The 19,069-nt window shown below is 40.7% G+C and overlaps 1 protein-coding gene across 1 annotated transcript in view; it reads right to left on the reverse strand.

Moving 5' to 3' along the window:
* CFAP53 (cilia and flagella associated protein 53) overlaps positions 1-19,069 on the reverse strand; it is a 34,613-nt gene that overhangs the window by 8,723 nt on the left and 6,821 nt on the right. The window contains exons 2-6 of the mRNA XM_004379292.2: positions 16,854-17,083; positions 15,832-16,005; positions 9,035-9,338; positions 6,592-6,810; positions 5,601-5,718 (exon numbers count right to left, since the gene is read on the reverse strand). Of these exons, the coding sequence (XP_004379349.1) occupies positions 5,601-5,718; positions 6,592-6,810; positions 9,035-9,338; positions 15,832-16,005; positions 16,854-17,083 (1,045 nt within the window). The remainder of the gene's footprint in view (positions 1-5,600; positions 5,719-6,591; positions 6,811-9,034; positions 9,339-15,831; positions 16,006-16,853; positions 17,084-19,069) is intronic.

Raw genomic sequence — 19,069 nt, forward strand, 5'->3', positions numbered from 1 at the left:
TGCCAGGCTGCCCTGGAGATGTGGCCCTGCAGGTCTCTAGGGGAAGAGCATCTCAAGCAGAGGGGAAGGGAGGTGAGAGGCCCTGAGGGGAACATGTGTGATGCATTTGAGGAACTGCAAGGAGGCAGGCAGAGCTGGAGGGGAGATGAGGAACAGTCAGAGAGGGAGAGGAGATGAGGCCTTGGAGGTCACAGTAAGGACTTCACATTTTATTCTAAGAGTGATATTAAATCTTCAGGCTTGAGGAATAGAGTGAAATAATATGATACATGCTACTTTGGCTGCTGTGTAGAGAACAGGCTGTGTGAGAGAGGGAAATAATATGATACATGTTACTCTGGCTGCTGTGTAGAGAATAGGCTGTGTGAGAGAGAAGCTGGGAGGCTACTACAGTGGTCTGTAAAATTAGGATGATAAAGTGTACCTTCCTAATTTATAATAGCAAAAGACTGGAAACAATCTAAGTGCCCATCGGGAGATGACTGGATGAATAAACTATGGTATATGACACTCCTCAAAATGCCACACTATGCAGCTCTGCAAGGAATGAGGAGGAACTCTATACACTCCTGTGAAGACACCTCATCTGGGCTACACTGTTAAATGAAAAAAGCAAGAAGAGTCTATACATCATGCTGCCGTTTGTGAAAGAAGGGGGAGATACAAATATATAAGTGGATGTGTATATGCATATATATATATATATACACGTACACATATGTACATTTATAAATATACATGTACATATATTTTCAGAAAGAAACAATGGAAGGATAATGAAAAAGCTCTAGAAGCAGCAATGATCCAATAGCAATGAGTTCATCTAACACCCAGGTTGTAGTTTTTGTTAAACATCATTTCCAACTAAAACCAGGAATCTTTAGGGAAATGACTAGTTCCAAGTCTGGGACAGAAAATGTATAAGATTAACCTGGGATATCTTATTGTGCCAGAATGTAAAAAAAAAAAAATCTATCAAAGACTACTGAGTAGTATCAAGAAGACATAACAGCCAACTTAAAGGCACATCCACTGGCCTATGATGGGACAATGTGAGCATCAAAAAGAAGAATGAGCTAAGGAATTCACTAAAAAACCATTAGAACTAATAAATGAGTTCCGCAAGGTTGCAGGATATACAAAAGACCAGAACTAGATGGTGCCCGGCTACCACTACCAACTGCTCTGACTGGGATCACAACAGAGGGTCCCGGATAGAGCGGGAGAAAAATGTAGAACAAAAAATCAAATTCACAAAAAAGACCAGACTTACTGGTCTGACAGAGACTGGAGGAACTCCTGAGACTATGTCCTTAAGACACCCTTCTGAGCTGGAACTGAAGCCATTCTCAGAGATCACCTTTCAGCCAAACAAAAGAGAGGCCCATAAGGTAAACAATAACACCCAAGAGGAAGGGGTTCCTTAGAACAATCAATTATATGAGATCAAAAGGACAACATTTGCCCAAAAGGCAGGAAGGGGTAGAAAATCCAGACAAAAGAAATGGGGAACCCAGGGCAGAAATGGGGAGAGTGCAGAGTGCTAACACATTGAAGGGAATGCAACCAATGTCATGGAACACTTATCATACAAACTATCAAGTGGGAAGCTAATTTGCTCTGTAAACTTTCATCTAAAGCACAATAAAAAATTTAAAAAAAAAAACATGCAAACAAACACATAGTGTTCTATTACATCTTCCTCTATATTTTGCTGCTTAAGAAGCAGAGCAGGAATAGAAGAAGGCTTGGATTTGTAATTTGAATGGGTTCCCCAAGTGCACTTGTTATATAGGATTTATTGTTGGCAACTTGGAATGAATACAGAACAGTATTAAGAAGCAGTTTTCAGGTCTTCCTGCTCTGAGTTCAACCTTATTACTTCCCTGAACCAGGCTGGTACCTTGTGAATAAATATGACAATATGATGGGGGCGGGGGTGGAGAAAACTATAGTAATCGAGACATATAGATATGTGGCACTGGTATAAGAAAAGACATATAGACCAATGGAATAGAATTGAGAGTCCAGAAATAAACTCTTACATTTACTGTTAATTAATTATTGACAAGAATGTCAAGACAATTCAATGGGGAAAAAATGGCCTCTTCAACAAATTGTGCTGGAATAACTAGATATCTACATGCAAAGGAATAAAGTTGTACCCTTCCCTCATACCATATACAAAAACTACCTCAAAATACAACAAAGACCTGAGTGTAAGAGCTAGAACTATAAAACTATAAGAAGAAAATATAGGAATACATCTTCATGACGTAGGAATAGGCATTGGTTTCTTAGCTATGACACCAAAAGCATAAGCAACAAAAGAAAAAAGATCAATAACAACAAAAAATAAAATAAATTAAAAAGAAAAAAGAGATAAAATGGACTTCATCAAAAAAAGGTGATAGTTGAAGGGATGCTTCAAGGACACCATCAAGAAAGTGAAAAGACAATCCATAGGACATGTTATGGATTGAACTGTGTCACTAAAAAACATGTGTTGTAAATCCTAACTTCTATGCCTGTGGTTATAATCCCATTGGGAATGGGCTGTCTTTGTTATGTTAACAGACAGGATTAGTATAGTGTGTATTTTGAGTCAATCTCTTTTGAGATATAAAAGAGATTAAGTGGAAGCCAGCAAAGAGAGGCGGGGGAAGAGAGGTGGCAAGCCACATGAAAACTGCCCAAGAGCAGAAGTTCAGGAGAGACAAGGACCTTCCTCCAGATCCTGCAGAGAGAAAGCCCTCCCCTAGAGCTGGCAACCTGAATTCGGACTTCTAGCCTCCTGAACTGTGAGAAAATAAATTTTGGTTTGTTAAAGCCACCCACTAGTGTCATTTCTGTTATAGCAGCACTGGATAACCAAGATAGGATGGGAGAAAATATCTGCAAATCATATATCTGATAACCAAAAAAAAAACAAACACAAACCTGCTTGCCATCGAGTCAATTCTGACTCATAGCGACCCTATAGGACACAGTAGAACTGCCCCATAGGGTTTCCAAGGAGAGGTTGGTGGATTTGAACTGCCAACCTTTTGGTTTAGCAGCTAAGCTCTTAACCACTGCACCACCAAGACTCCTGTATCTGATAGGGAACTTGTATATATAATATTTAAGGAACTCTTACAACTCAATAATAAAAAAACATATAACCCAATTTTAAAATGGGCAAAGGATTTGAATAGACATTTCTCCAAGAAAGATATACAAAGGACTAGTAAGCACAAGAAAAGATGCTCCATATCATTAGTCATTAAGAGATACAAATTAAAACCACAATGAGATACCACTTCACACCCTCTAGGATGGCTGGAATCAAAAAGAGAGATAACACATTTTGGCAAGGATGTGGAGAAATCAGAACTCTCATACATTGCTAGTTAGAATGGAAAATGGTGCATCCACTTTGGCAAACAGTCTGGAAGTTCCTCAAAAGCTTAAACATAGAGCTACCATAAAAAAAAAAAAGTTGTTGAGTCGATTCCAACTCACAGCGACACTGTAGGACACAGTAGAACTGTCCCATATGGTTTCCAAGAAGCAGCTGGTGGATTCGAATTGCCGACCTTTTGGTCCGCGGAACTAGACTCACTGATGCAGGGAGCAAGAGAACTGAGCACCTTCAGGCAGGAGGCTTGCTAGCAGAGTAGGGTGCCTCTGGGCACTTGTCAGCAGAGCTAGGCTTACCGACCCACGGAACTGGAGAGCTGGGTGCCTTTGGGCCAAGGCTTACTGGTGGAGTGGGGTGCCCCCAGGCACTTATTAGCAGAGCTAAAGAGGTTTGTAACACTTGCCCAAGCAGGGCAGAGGCCAGGTGAGGGGCTGAAGACAAGAGAGAGCCCTGCCTGTGGGCATGGCTGAGAAAAAAATGTCCAGACTAAAGAACTGTATCCTGAGTTGTTCCCGATTCTGAATTGTAATCTGTTACTTCTCTCATGAACCCCATGATTTTCAGTATTGTCTGTGAGTTCTGTGTGGTCACTGGAATGAATTATTGAACCCAGCAGAGAAGTAGAGAGTGCCATGGGAGGGGCAGCTGGTGTCAGAATTGGTAAAAAGGTTGAAGGGTGGAGGTATGTTTGACCTCCACCTCATAAGGATCAGCATTGGGCTGATGCTGTTGGTGATTCTCTCTCCCCCTCGTGAAGTTAAAGGAGGTCAGATGCCCATGCCACCATATTTACAAGAAGTGATAGCTAAAGGGTACAGGGTTTCTTTTTTGAGGTTATGAAATATTCTAAAATTAACCATGGTAATGGTTGCACTATATTATATCTCAATAAAGCTCTTAAAAAAATTTCAGTTGAAAGCAACAAGGGAAAAAAAAAAAAAAAACAGCAAAAAGCCAAACATCCAGTTAGAAAATGGGCAAAAGACATGAAGAAATATTCCACTGAAGAGGACATACAGATGGCAAATAAGCCCACGAAAAGTTGTTCAACATTATTAGCCATTAGGGAAATGCAAATTAAGGTCACAATGAGATATCACTACACACCTATCAAATGGCTAAAGTAAAATAAAGTTAACGCCAAGTGCTGGTGAAGATGTGGACAAACTAGATCATTCATACATTGCTGGTGGTAATATAAAATACTATAACTACTCTCAAAAAGTTTGGCAGTCTTTGTTTTTTTTTTTAAATTAAATATGCAACTACCATACCACCTAGCAATTTCCCTTCGGGGTATTTATCCTAGAGAAATGAAGACTTGTGTTCACACAAAAACCTGTACACCAGTGTTTACAGTGGCTTTACTCATAATAACCCCAAACTGGAAACAACCCAGATGTTCTTCAACAGGTGAATGTTTAAGCAAACTGTGCTACATCCATACCATGGAATACCACTCAGCAATTAAAAGAAACCAACTAGTGATACATGCAACAACCTGGATGAATCTCCAGAGAGTTATGCTGAGTGAAAAATGCCATTGTGAAAACATTAGATACTGTATGGCTCCATTTATGTAACATTCTTGAATTGACACTGTAGAAAGAGAACAGATGAGTGATCGGGGTTAGGAGGGGAGGAGGGCAGGATGGAAGTGTGTGTGGCTATACAAGGGCACCTTGAGGGATCCGCGTGGTGACGGAAATGTGATGGAATATTCTGTATCTTGACTGTATCCATGTCAATATTCTGGTTGTGACAGTGTACTATAATTTTGCAAAGTGTTATCACTGGGAGAAACTGAGTACACCTGCTCCTCACTTACTGACTACCTTGTTATCTGACACTTCGCATTTACAACAATAGTGCAGTAAGAAATCTACTATTTGACTTATTTGTGCATTAGCCATGTATGTCTGGCAGTAACGAGGTACGAGGCAAGACTAACACTGGCTGCAGTGGCATCACTAGGATTGGTGTCATTTCCCCAATAGACCTCCTCCCTTACTAGCCCCAGCCCACGGGGGGAAGTGCCCTGGGCTTCCAGGACTCAGCTCCCAGTGGCTCATGCTGGCTCCAGGGAATAGGGAGACCACACAGGAACGGACCCTGGACCCCAGGTCAGCACTCCTATGCAGTCCCACCCTGGGCGTGTGCCCGCTGCTATCAGGTCCCTCCAGTGTGGCCAACCCACCTGGATCCATGGAGCTGTGCTGTAGCACCAGCCCCTGTGCTCCAACTAGCTCTGGATCTGGCATGCTGGAGAGCAGAGGGAGGAGGAAATTGAGGGAGTAGAAGGAAGGCCGGAGAGGCTGCAGGGGAGGAGTTGGGAGCAAGGGAAGAGAAAGAGGGGAAGAGTGAAAAGGACGAGCGGGTTGGAGCAGACCTGTCACCTGCCAGCCCCGAGATGCAAGGAAGAGCATGAGGGGGCACCCTGCATCCCCACATCCCAGTCTTCCCCCATTTTCTCATTGCCCATTTTCTAATAACGACCTGGTCTTTGGAAGCTAACATGTTGGTAAGTGAGGAGTGGGTATAAAGGGTACATGGGATCTCTGTAATATTTCTTATAATTGCATGTGAATCTATAATTACTGCAACATAAAAAGTTTATGTTAAAACGAAATAGTACCTACAGGAAAAGCACAACACTCTTAAACGTTCGACATAAATTCCAAAGCAACAGGCAGCTAAATAAACACAGGACTGAATGCCTTTCCCTGCTCTCTCTGCCTGACAAAACTGTACATACGTATCCTTCAAGGTTCAACTCAAATGCCACTTACTCAGGGATGTCTTCCTCAACTTGCAGGCATCCTGAATCACTCCATTTCATGTGATCCCATTGTGACACCATGTTATGGAATGGCAGTTCTCAAATTTTAATGAGCATCAGCATCACTTGGAGCAGCTCGTTAAAACATAGAATTCTGACCCCTGCCAATATTTAGATTAAGAGATTCTGATTCTGGAGTGAGCCACGAACTATATTTCTGGTACTCTCCCTGATGATGCTGATGTTGCTGGTTTGTGGACTGTGAGAACTGTGACAGTTCACTGTACCTGCGGCTGTCTCCCCCGAGACTGATGACTCAAAAAGGCATCTCACTCAGCACGTAGTCAGCACTGAATAAATGTCTTATTCTTCTTAACTTCTTTTTATCAAGTGAATTTAAAGATCTTACCTTCTTCTGTTTCTTTTTATCAGCCTCTTCCTGTAAGTCTTGAAGGGCCCTTTGCACGAGCTTCATGTTCAAGTCCTGCTCCTCTCTGCATTCCTGCTGAATATGCTCTATCTTCTCTTGGAGGGCTTTTTGCAAAACGGTCCTAATTTCCTGCTTTGCCTTCTGTTTCTTTAGCTTCTCCTTTTCATTCTCAAGTTTAATCTGTGCATTATCACTTGCCTAAGGTAGAACAATAACGAAGATAATGCCTCAGTACAGGTAGATAAAACAAGTAGGTTAATGAGTTTCATTTAAGAGATGAGAATAAAGAGTTTCTTGGAAACACATCCACCAACACACAATCTGGATTTAGAGGGGCTATTAAAACAGACCAATAAAACCTGCCTTTTCATTGCTAAGTCAGCAATAAGGCTTTGTGAAAATTCCTCTATTGCTTTTGTGTGTGTGTGATTATAAAGTGACAAATATTTGAAGAGTTCAGAAACTGCAGACAAGCATAAAGAGTGATAACTGTTTATCCTAGTCCCCATCACCCACCACCACTCTCAACACTTTGGGGTACTGGCCTCCCAGACTTAGTCTTCTATGCACTTCTACACATCTAGATTTGGATACGTTATTAAGCAGGACTAAGAGTTTAAAAATGGAAATGTTCACTTAAGCTACATATACAAAATTAAATTTGAAGCATTTTTTTTTCTTTAAAAATATTCTGCCACCCCTTCCATTTTCTTCTTTTTGACCCTCCTGGCTGGCTAAGTTCCTTGGCCAACCAGGCAGTTTTAACTGGGGCACCAGTGCTCTTGGCCTTTGGCATCGTGAGTTTGGTAGAAAATCTGGGTATGGTGTAAACGTGGGCATCGGTCCTCCTACCAGAGGCGGCTGAGCCCTCTCGGGAGGCACAGTACTTGCCCAGCAGCTGGAATAGATGACTTAGCAATAGCAAGGATGGGACATGCTTCCCTATATGACTTGATTTAACTGAGACTCAGAAGAGCCACGATTACTGCTCTGTGAGAGGGAAGTTATATGCTAGACTTTTCCATTAATGCCGGGGGCAGTAAATCTTCATTGAATTGTGAGGATCAAATGAGATCATATAAGTGAAAGGGCTCTGCAGTATCTAAGGAAAAGCAACGGGCATCAAACATGAAAGCCACTGGGACAGCAGACTGCATTCTTTTAAAAAAGGTGACTACACCAGGAGGAAGCAATTAGCCAAATCCAGAGTATGAAACAGGTGGGGGTGGGATGGAGGAGAACTGTTCAAGATTAAAAGAGACTTAGAAGTAGTTGATCATATGTCTTAGTTTGTCCAGGACACTTCTGATTTTATACCTGTTGTGCTGACATCAGGAGTCCTGGTGGTGCAGTGGTTAAAGCGCTAGGCTGCTAGCTGAAAGGATGGCTGTTTGAACTCACCAGCCGCTCCATGGGGGAAAGATGTGGCAGTCCGCTTCCATACAGATTTCCAAAACCAAAAAAAAAAGCAACCCAACCCACTGCCGTCGAGTCAATTCTGACTCATAGTGACCCTATACGACAGAATAGAAATGCCCCATAGTTTCCAAGGCTGTAAATCTTTTAGGGAAGCAGACTGCCGCATCTTTGTCCCACAGATTGACTGGTGGGTTCGAACTGACAATCTTTTGGTTAGCAGTCGAGCACTTTGACCACTGCGCCACCAGAGTTCCTTCTTTTATGAATAAACCAAAAAAGAACAGTTAAGCACTTAGCTGCAAACCAAAAGGTTGGTGGTTGGAACCCACCCATTGGCTCTGCAGGAGAAAGACCTGGCAATCTGCTCCTGTAAACATGACAGCCTAGCTTAGGGGTCAGTGAGTTTATGTTAATGGGGGACAAACAACTCAGAAAAGGAGGGTGAGAATGGTTGCACAACTCGAAGAGTGTACTCGATGTGACTAATTGTACATGTAGAAATTGTTGAATTGGTGTATGTTCTGCTGTGTATATTCTCAACACAACAACAAAAAAATTTTAAAAAATATTACACCCTAGAAAACCCTATGAGGCAGTTCTGCTCTGTTACATGAGGTTGCTATGAGTCAAAAATTGACTTGATGGCACCTAATAACTTCCTAAAAGAGACTTGTAAGACATAATACCATGTTTCGATCCTGATCTGAATATAAAATAATTTAGACAATGATGGAAATGTGATGCTGATTTTAGATGATAAAAAAAACTACTATTAATTTTTTTTAGGTCTAACAATTGCATTAAGAAAATGCCCTTATTTACGTTGTTACTGAGATGCATACTTGAGATGTATTTTAGGGGGAAATGACATCATGTCTGGGATTTGTTTTAAAACGTAAAAACAGGGAGTAGAGACAGCAGAAAAAAATATGGCAGTCAGGCTACAAACTATGTCCATGAGTGCTGACCCCATGATCCCATAACAAATGTTTGAAAGGCCCACCACTAGGCGCCGCTCCTCTTCCTTCAGCTGCTGCGCCGCCCGCTGTTGCGCCTGGATGGCGGTGATCTGGGCATTCAACCCCAGGCGCGTGTCCTCTACCAGCTCTCTCTGCCTCCTCGCTGCTTGGGCTTCTCGCTGCTCCTTGGCCAACCGATCTTCCTCCCAGAGCTTTGAGAACATCTGCTCTTCCACCAGCTTCTGCCTCTTCCTCTCCTCATTAAATGCTATCTGTGCTTTCCGCTCTTCACACACCTTCTTCTGGTGGCTACCGAACAATTCAACACGGAGCTCTTCGCAGCGTTCCCTGGAAAGGGAATTTAAATTAATTAAAGGGGGAAAAAAAGGGCAAACCCCAGCCTTTCATGAGGCACTGCTCTATTTAGGCACATATCTGCACAGTCACACGCTGAAATGAGAAAAATGAAAGACCTGGAATGTGCACCATCTGAGCACAGGAAACATCTGAGGGAGCAACAAGTAGGCAGACACCATGATGTCACACACAAGACACAGGCAAGGAAGTCAGGTTCAGCAGGTTTTGAATCCTAGTTTTGCCATTTCCTGTGTGACCCTGGAACAAAATCTCAACCTATCTGAGCCTGTTTCCTTGTCTGTAAAATAACAGTCTTCCAAGGTTCTGGTAGGGATCAGAGATAATGTACGTAAATACCTGGCAGATAATAGAGGTTCAATAAATGGTAATTATTATTATTACTAAGGATCCCTAGTGATGCAGTGGTTAAGCTCCTGACTGCTAACTGAAAGGTCAGAGGTTCGAACCCACCAGAGGCTCCTCAGGAGAAAGATGTGGCAGTCTGCTTCCATAAAGATTACAGCCTTGAAAACCCTATGGGGCAGTTCTACTCTGTCCTACAGGGTTCGTATGAGTTGGAATTGACTTGATGGCAACAGGTTTTTTTGTTTTTTATTACTATATCATATACATTATGAAATGTTGCAAAAATAAAAATTTAAAAGTGAGGAGATAAAAAAAAAAACATCAAATATTTTCTTCCTACTGCTCCCATAAAGATTACAGCCTAGCAAACCCTATGTGGCAGTTCTGCTCTGTCACATGGAGTCACTATGAGTCAAAATTGACTCGATGGCACCTAATAATTTTCTTCCTATACCCTAATGATTCACCTATTCACTCAACCTTGGGAACTCCTGATTCAGGGATGCTCACTTTTACCAGAAAGCATAAGAAGCCATGAAAAGGTTGGTGAATTTTTTGTGAGAAAATAAAATTAGGTGTTACTCTATCTATAGGCCTATTCTAATGATAATAATCATTGATAAGGGGAAAATTTTATATTTGTGAGAGATTTACAGCTTATAAGATACTTTCACATATAAAATCTTATTTGATCCTTACAAGTGCCATATAACTCGGATGGAGCAGCAGGTCTTCTCCTCCTTTTAGGATTAAAGCAAATGAGACTCAGGGAGCCTAAGTGTCTTCCCAAGCCACACAGCTAGTAGAGGTAACGTTAGCAACAGTTAGTGAGTGCTTATTATCTGCCAGGCTCTATTCTGAGCACTTTACATGTATGAACACTAGTGATCTTCATAACAACCAATGTTGCAAAGAATATTACTGCAAGTTCATTTTTATTATGATTATCCCCAGTTTGCTGTGGTTGTCGGGTGCCACTGACTCGATCTTACAGATGAGGAAATGGAGGCACAGAACATCTATGCATCTTACCTAAGGTCACATAAGCTCAGATGTAGTGCTGGGACTCAAGCCCCAGCAGTCTGGCTCTGGAGTTAGGTTCTTGGATACTTCGTGATATCATCTCTGCCAGTAATTGACAGAGACCAGACTACCTTCAAGTGTTCTGACTACACATGCTAGAGCATTTGTTTAATGAAAACACTCTAAAACAAAACAAAAAAATGCCTACATTAAACTGGGGTCCAGTCATTAATTGTATATAAATACAGGGCATTTAACAGGAAATGTCAAATATACCAAAAGCATGGTCAATGAAACAAAAAAACTGATTCATTGGACTTCATCAAAATGAAAATCTTTTGATCTGTGAAAGACCCTGTTAAGGGGATAAAAAGACAAGCTAACGACTGGGAGAGAAAACCACATATCTGACAAAGGACTTATATCCAGAATATATGAAGAACTCTCAAAACTCAATAGCTATAGAACAGACAGCCTAACCAGAAAATGGGCAAAACACACAAAGAGTTCACCATAGAAGATAGACATATGGCAAATAAGCACATGAAAGGATGTTCCAATCACCAGCTGTTAGGGAAATACCAATGAAGACCATGATGAGATATCATTACACACCTATTAGAACAGCTAAAATAAAAAAAAAAAATAGTGACAATATCAAATGTCGGTGAGGATGAGGAGAAACTGGGTCTCTCATACATCGCTGGTAGGAATATAAAATGGTCCAGCTACTCTGGAAAACAGTTTGGCAGTTTCTTAAAAAACTAAACATAAACCAAACCAAACCCATTGCCATCGAAATTCAGACTCATAGTGACCCTATAGGACAGAGAAGAACTGCCCCATAGGGTTTCTAAGGCTGTAATCTTTACAGACGCAGACTGCCACATCTTTCTCCCCAGGAGTGGCTGTGGGTTCAAACCACCAACCTCTCAGTTAGCAGCTGTGCGCTTAACCACTGTGCCACCAAGGCTCCTAAAACACACACTTAGCATATTGTAATGTATGCTTATAATGTAATGATCACAAGTGATCACGAATTACATATGTATGAAACATGTAATGTGTGACTTAGACATTTAGGTTAAGTTTTAAAACAGACAAGTAAACTTCTCTGTCATTTTGTATAAATTCTACTATTACAACCAGCTACCTCATTGTAAAATAGCTGCTTTGCTCTAATAAGGTGTGACATAGCCTTTAGTTTATCTATGTTAAGACACTCCAAATATGCACTCCTGATTATGGACCTATGACACAGGTTACTCTGATACCATGTGAGTCAGGCATCCCCACAGACCCTTATCAGGCAAGACCAGAGGGACTGGTCACATAAAACCCCAGCCTTTCTCCCCTTCATGGAGAGCAAGTCACAGGCAACTAAACTCCACACTGGTCTGTCTCTTGAGTTCTCCAAAGACCGCATGCAACCGGAGGCTCTGCCAGAGACAGCCTTGCCTCACCGCCACCAACCTTGAACCCTAGCATTGAGGGACCTCTGTCAAGGACTCACCGCTGCTAAAGCTTGCATCCCGAGACCGCTTGTTAAAGGTAAACACATGAAGGCTGAAGATTTGGACTTTAAATATTGGACTAATATTTGACTCTGATTCTCTAGTCTCTAATGTCCTGAGGTCTTGCCTGTGTGCTGTGCCGGGACAACCTTGCAATAAACTGAGTTTATGCATGATGAACCTGAGCATTTCTCTGCTTATTTTAAAATACAATCCTCACAGGGCACATATATCCCAGCAACAGCATGTGGCAATTATCTCCGAGAAATGAAACCTTATGTTCACACAAAAACCTCTACCTAAATGTTCGTATCAGATTTCTTTATAATAACCAAAAATTAGAAACAAACAACTAAAATGTCCTTCAATAATGGTTTAAACAAACTGTAGCATATCCACAACATGGACTACTACTCAGCAATAAAAAGGAACAAACTACTGATACACACAGCTTGGACAGACCTCAAGGGCATTACACTGAGTAAAAAAAAGCCAATCTCAAAATATCACCTACTCTATGATTCCATTTATATAAAATTCTTCAAAAGACCAAATTATGGAGATAGATAAGAGATTAATGGTTGCCAGGAGTTAGGAATAATGGAGTGAGAGTGATGAGTGAGACTAGAAAGGGAGAGCACAAGGGAGATCTTTGTGGTAATGCAATAGTTCTGTATCTTGATCACAAGGGTGGTTACACAAATCTATCAAGACAAAAAAAAAAAAAAAAAACTTACTGTCGAGTCAATTCTAATTCCTGGCCACCCCCTATGTTACAGAGTAGTGTTTTCTTGGCTGTAACCTTTATAGAAGCAGATCGCCAAGCTGGGTGGGTAGGCTTGAACTGCCAACCTTTAGGTTAGAGCACAAACTGTTTGTGCCACCTGGGGACCTACCACAGATCTACACACGTGATAAAATGGCATAGACTATATACACACTCTGTACCACTATCAATCTCCTTGTTTTGAAACTGTACTATAGTTGTGTAAGACATAACCATTGGGGGAACCTGGGCGAAGGGTACTATCTTTGAAACTTCCTGTGAATCTACAGTTATTTCAAAATTTAAAAAAAATTTACTGGTTGTCTTTTCTTATTAGTTTCATTTCATAATTAATACTGAAAATGATTTTTGTCGTTTACAGAAAACTTGGAGCACTAAAAATGTTCCACTTCCTTTTTCAAACGTCAAATATTTAAGATATCTGACAAATATTCCAGGTATGCCACTGAATATACCTAATAAAAGAAATGCATATGTCCACCAAAGGACATGTACAATAACGTTCATAGCAGCTATATTTGTGAGAGTCCCAAACTGGAAATAACCGAAATGCCCATCACCTGGAGAATAGAAAAATAAGTTGTGGTCTATTCACACAAAACGGAATACAAAAAGAAGTAAAAGGAGGAGGAGAAGAAGGAGGAGGAAGACGAGAAGAAGTATGAAGAAGAGGTAGAGAAATTTCGTTTTGCTTTAATATGTATTGAAGTCTCAACTATACTTTCAGCAATGGAGTGTGATACAGCATCTGTCTTAGTTATCAAGTGTTGCAATAACAGAAATACCAAAAGTGGGTGGCTTTAACAAACAGAAATTTATTTTGTTACAGTTTAGGAGGCTAGAAGTCTGAACTCAGGGCGCCAGCTCTGGAGGAAGGCTTTCTCTCTCTGTCAGCTTTGGGGGAAGGTCCTTGTTCCTTGGCTCCTGGGTGATCTTCATGTGGCATGGCATCTATTTTCTGCCAACTCTGCTTGCTTCTCTGTCCTAATCTGCTCTTTTTACATCTAAAAGGCAACTGGCTTAAAACACAGCCCATAGTGATATAGCCTCTTAACATAACAAAGAAAACCCATTCCCAAATGGGATTATAACCACAAGTACAGGGGTTACAATTTACAACACATACTGTTAGGGGACAGCACCTGTAGTCACAAATTCACCCTGGCCCTTCACTCTCATACTGAATTACTCAGAGCTATGTTTGCTGCACTGTATTAAAGAGTTGGCAGTGTTGCATTAAAAACACTGAAAACAATTTTCAGATGAATCACATTACTATAGAATATAACCATTTCTTCAAAAATTCTAAGAGTTATGTAAAATGCTGTGTGAAATCTGTACAATGTTACCAGATTCATAAATATTTTAAGAGCACAAACCACTAAGGAACAATTCTTTATTTTTTTTTACTGTGTTGAGAAACATTTACTAGGGAGTGGAAAATACATGAATGGTCCATTGCGATTGACTTTGCTTGTGTCCTCTTTGCCCCTCACAGCATCTTCTCCCCCATGAGCCAGTGGGGATTGCCCACCTGGAAAATCCAAGTCTAACCCTATCTTGGCCACTACAAGCCTGGAGACCTTAGCCAAGTTAATATCTGTGGAACTCACTTAACCTATCTGCAAGATGAGGAGAGTGGAAAATCCCTTTTGGCTCTATGGCATTAATACTCTGCTATCTTCACTGTCCTCCTCCAGCAGCTCCCCAAACCCTGAAACTTCCCATTCCCTCCAGTTATAGCAGTCTAAATTTACTCTGTTAGCAGCTGCAGCTGCAACTTATATCCACGGCTCACGGCAATAGCTTATTTCTTCTCCTTCCGGTCTCTATTATGAGGGTTCACGGGAGTCTAGATGATTAATGGGGCCAGAAGTGGTTCAGTGGCTGTCTTGACTTCCATGCAGGAAACCCAGGTTCGATTCCCAGCCAGTGTACCTCAAGCACAGCCACCACCCATCTGTCAGTGCAGACTTGTGAGTTACTATGATGCCACACAGGTTTCAATGGAGCTTCCAGACCAAGATGGACTAAACTAAACTGTGAGAAAATAAATTTCTGTTCATAAAAGCCACCCACTTACGGTATTTCTGTTATAACAGCACTAGATAACTAAGACAATGATGTAACACTATAGAGGATCATTTCAGAGGATCACCCTTGGGTCCTTCAATAAAAATCTTTCCTCTGTAAGGGTTGAAATCATGGCATAGACTCAGGTATCCCAGGATGGAACAATCAAGATGAACAGCTGATGGAGGCAACCACAGGACTGCACTGAGCACACTGAAGACCAGGGATCTGAAATCTGAGGATCACCATGGGCCTTGGTCAAAAAATGGATCAGGATCTAGGTGATCAGATCCCAAGGATAAGAATCCTAGGCAAAGATAAAGAACAGGGAACCAAGCAAGCACAAGTTCAGCAGGTATAGGTAGGGAACACAGCAGTAGGAGAGGAGAGCCCAATTCTACAAAGACTCTATAGAACATAGTTTTAAAAGAACTTCCTGCCAAGAGCGAGGATGAGGCCAACACCCAGAATTCAGTAACAGAATCTCACTTGGTACTTTCATTCTAATTGGGAGGCAAGCACAGAACACTAGATAGAGTACGACAAATGCAGTATCTGCATTATTCAGTAACATGTATGTCACTGAATACTAAGACGTAAAGGTACAACTACTATGCACGCCCTCTTAAGGCTATAATTTACTGTAAATTAGCATTCCTAATTATTTTTTAATACACCAACTCCATGTCAGACATTATGAGTGTTTTTCTGACTCCATTACCTGAATTGCTGATCTAGCTTTTCAGCCACAAAAATCTGTTTCTCTTTTTCTTTCTTCTCTTTTAATAATCTGGCTTTCTCTCTCATTCTATCTTTTTTTACCTCAATTGTTTCTTCTTTCGATTGCATTTCAGTAAAATACTCATTTTCTTCTGATGCTAAAAGTTCACGTAGCCTGAAGAAAAAAAAGACAAAAAAAAAAGAAATTAAAACTGTGATGCCATGTGCCCCATTTTACTAACTGATCTTTATTTTGTTATAGGCAATCTCAGCTATGTCTAATCATAAATTTTGTAAGAAAAAAAGATGCCTTTTAGTCATACATTAAATAAGACTAGTTGCCATTTAAAGCAATGAAGTGCCTGATCTGAGTCATATTTTATTCGATCATGTATAGATAAGGTGAAATGTATATATTCAACAATAGCAAAATGAACAGATTTTAATTAAAATAACAAAATATTAAAAAAAAATACTTCTGTTTTCCATCAAAATACCAGTTATCACCAGTAAAAATATTAAAAAGCAATAGCTATTGATTTTGTACGGGGCATTGTTGGTTCAGTGGTAGAATTCTTGCCTTCCATGTGGGAGATGTGGGTTTGACTCCTGGCCAAAGTACCTCAAACAGAGCTACCACCCATCTGTCAGTGGAGGCTTACGTATTGCTGTGATACTGAACAGGTTTCAGTGGAGCTTACAGACTAAGATGGAGTAGGTAGAAAGGCCTGGCAATCTACTTCTGAAGATCAGCCAATGAAAACCTAATGGATCACAATGGTCCAATCCACAGCTGATCATAGCAGTGGCGCAGGACTAGGCAGCATTTCATTCCATTGTGCATGGGGTCATCATGAGTTGGGGGCTGACTTGATGACAGCTAACAACGTTGATCTGGTAGGAATACAAATATCTCAGTCATGATCCTTACTATAAAAATTCACTTGATTTTTGATTGGTTTATCTCAACTTGTGGTTTTTAGGAATGTTTCACAGTCTGGGTCATCAGGTTTTGAGCCTTACTTATTCCGTCTTTCTTCAGTGTTGATGATAAACCCTTGCATGGAATCCTTGATTCTTGCCTGCACAAGGCTGTCCAAAAACTTGCGGTCATTGTGTTGGTCCCACTCAACTTTCAAGCGATTTCGCTCATTTGTCTTAATGGAAGTCAAAATAGCTTGACGCTTCTCATGGTTATGCTGGATTCTCTCCAGATGTCGCTCTACCCCTTGGCCTTTGGGAGGCTTGGCTCTCTGAAAATAAAGAATTACCAAAACCACAAATCAATTATACATTTTCAATTAATCATGACCGCCACCAATACTCATACTAAGTAAAATGGGGTATGTGAAACTAATACATCCTGCTACAACTGAAAACAGCTTAAATACCTAAGGAGTCGCTTGTTTGATTCTCTGAGCCTATATCTAACGTGTCAGCAAAAGAGTCTTGGATACTTCTAAATTGCTGTTTGAGTCAAAGTTCACAGAATTATAAAGTTAGAGAGTTGAATGGGACTCTAGAGATTATCTACTAAAGACCAGAGACATTAAATGATTTGCCCAAAGTTCTTCAAAAAGTTAGGGCAGAACTGGACAGAACAAGAATTAAGAGGTCTTGCCTCACAGAGACTGGAGAAACCCCGAGAGTATGGCCCCTGGACATCCTTTTAGCTCAGGAATGAAGTCACTCCTGAGGTTCACACTTCAGCCAAAGATTAGACAGCCCCATAAAACAAAATGAGACTAATGGGGCACAACAGTTCAGGAACAAGGACTAGAAGGCAGGAGGGGACAGGAAAGCTGGTAATAGGGAACCCAAGGCTGAGAAGGGACAGCGTTGACATGTCGTGGGGTTAACCATTGTCATAAAACAATATGTGTACCAACTGTTTAATGAGAAACTATCTGTTCTGTAAACCTTCATCTAAAGAACAATTAAAAAAAAAAAAAAAAAGAAAGAAAGAATTAGAGGTCTTCTAGTTCCTGACCTTGTTCTTGTCACTCTCTATCTCACACTGTTTCTCAAGATAATAGCCACCAACAAAATACTTTCAAAGAAGACACTACCTAAGCATACAGTTTGTGTGTGTGTGTGTGTGTGTGTGTATATATATATACATATATATATATATATAAAAAGAGGAGTCCCTGAGTGGCACAAACAGTTAAGAACTTGACTAACAGATGTAAGGTTGGCAGTTTGAACTACCCAGCAGCGCCTTGGGAGACAGGCCTGGTGATCGGCTTCGGAAAGGTCACAGCCTTGAAAACTCTATGGAGCAGTTCTACTCTGCACACATGGGGCCACTATGAGTCGAAATCAACTTGACGGCAACTAACAACAACAATGTATAAAGGATTGTGACAATTAAAAAAAAGAAAAACCCTTAAAAAAGAAGGAAGGAAGGAAAAAAATAAAAAGGGAAGAAGGAAAGGAAAAAAGTTTGTGATAGAACTTTTTTTCCAATTTATATTGTGCTCAAAGTATAATGCAAGGGCTGTGTTCCTGACATTGTTGGGTAATCTGAATTTCCATAAGCATATTATTTTTACACAAACTACCACTCAAAAGTTGGAAATGCATTCACCATTTTGAATACATATTGATAGTTTCAATGAAATCACGTGGACCACGTTTTTTTGGGTCTGTATTCCTAGCATTGAGTATAAGGTCTACTACAGCCAGATTCTCAATACTAATGAATGAACAAATGAATAAATGAAACAATGTTTCTGGGTAGGCTTGATGCAAACCACCTGGGGTCACCATGAGAGCCATGGTCTTCAGCTTTGTATTACCAGCAGTGGTTTTATCAAGTCATCCTTAGGTGAGTAGTTAAACTCTGGGAAGTTGATTCATGGTAACCAAACTCTTAACTCATGAGTCGGTCTAATAATTTACACTTAGAACATCATTGTCAGTATTACTGGAATACAAGTGTTGGGTGGTCAGAAGTTCTTAGTAAAGCAGTCTCCTGGGAAAAGAAAACCAACATTTGAAGACTGCTTGATAAAAAGATTCAAAGTCCAAGGTACATATATGTGTACCTAGACTTAGTTGAACAAGATAAGGCTGGCCTGAGGAAGGGAGGGAACAGAAGAAGATGTTGAAGGCTATAGCATGGGAAGTGGCTAATCCATATCAGAATTATTTAGAGCCAAGAGCTAGTTGCCACCACCCACCTGTCAGTGTGTTGTACTGTAGTGGCTTGCATGTTGGTATGATACTGGAAGCTA

This window comes from Trichechus manatus, unplaced genomic scaffold, assembly GCF_000243295.1.
Source record: "Trichechus manatus latirostris isolate Lorelei unplaced genomic scaffold, TriManLat1.0 scaffold00063, whole genome shotgun sequence".
Lineage (NCBI taxonomy): Eukaryota > Metazoa > Chordata > Mammalia > Sirenia > Trichechidae > Trichechus > Trichechus manatus.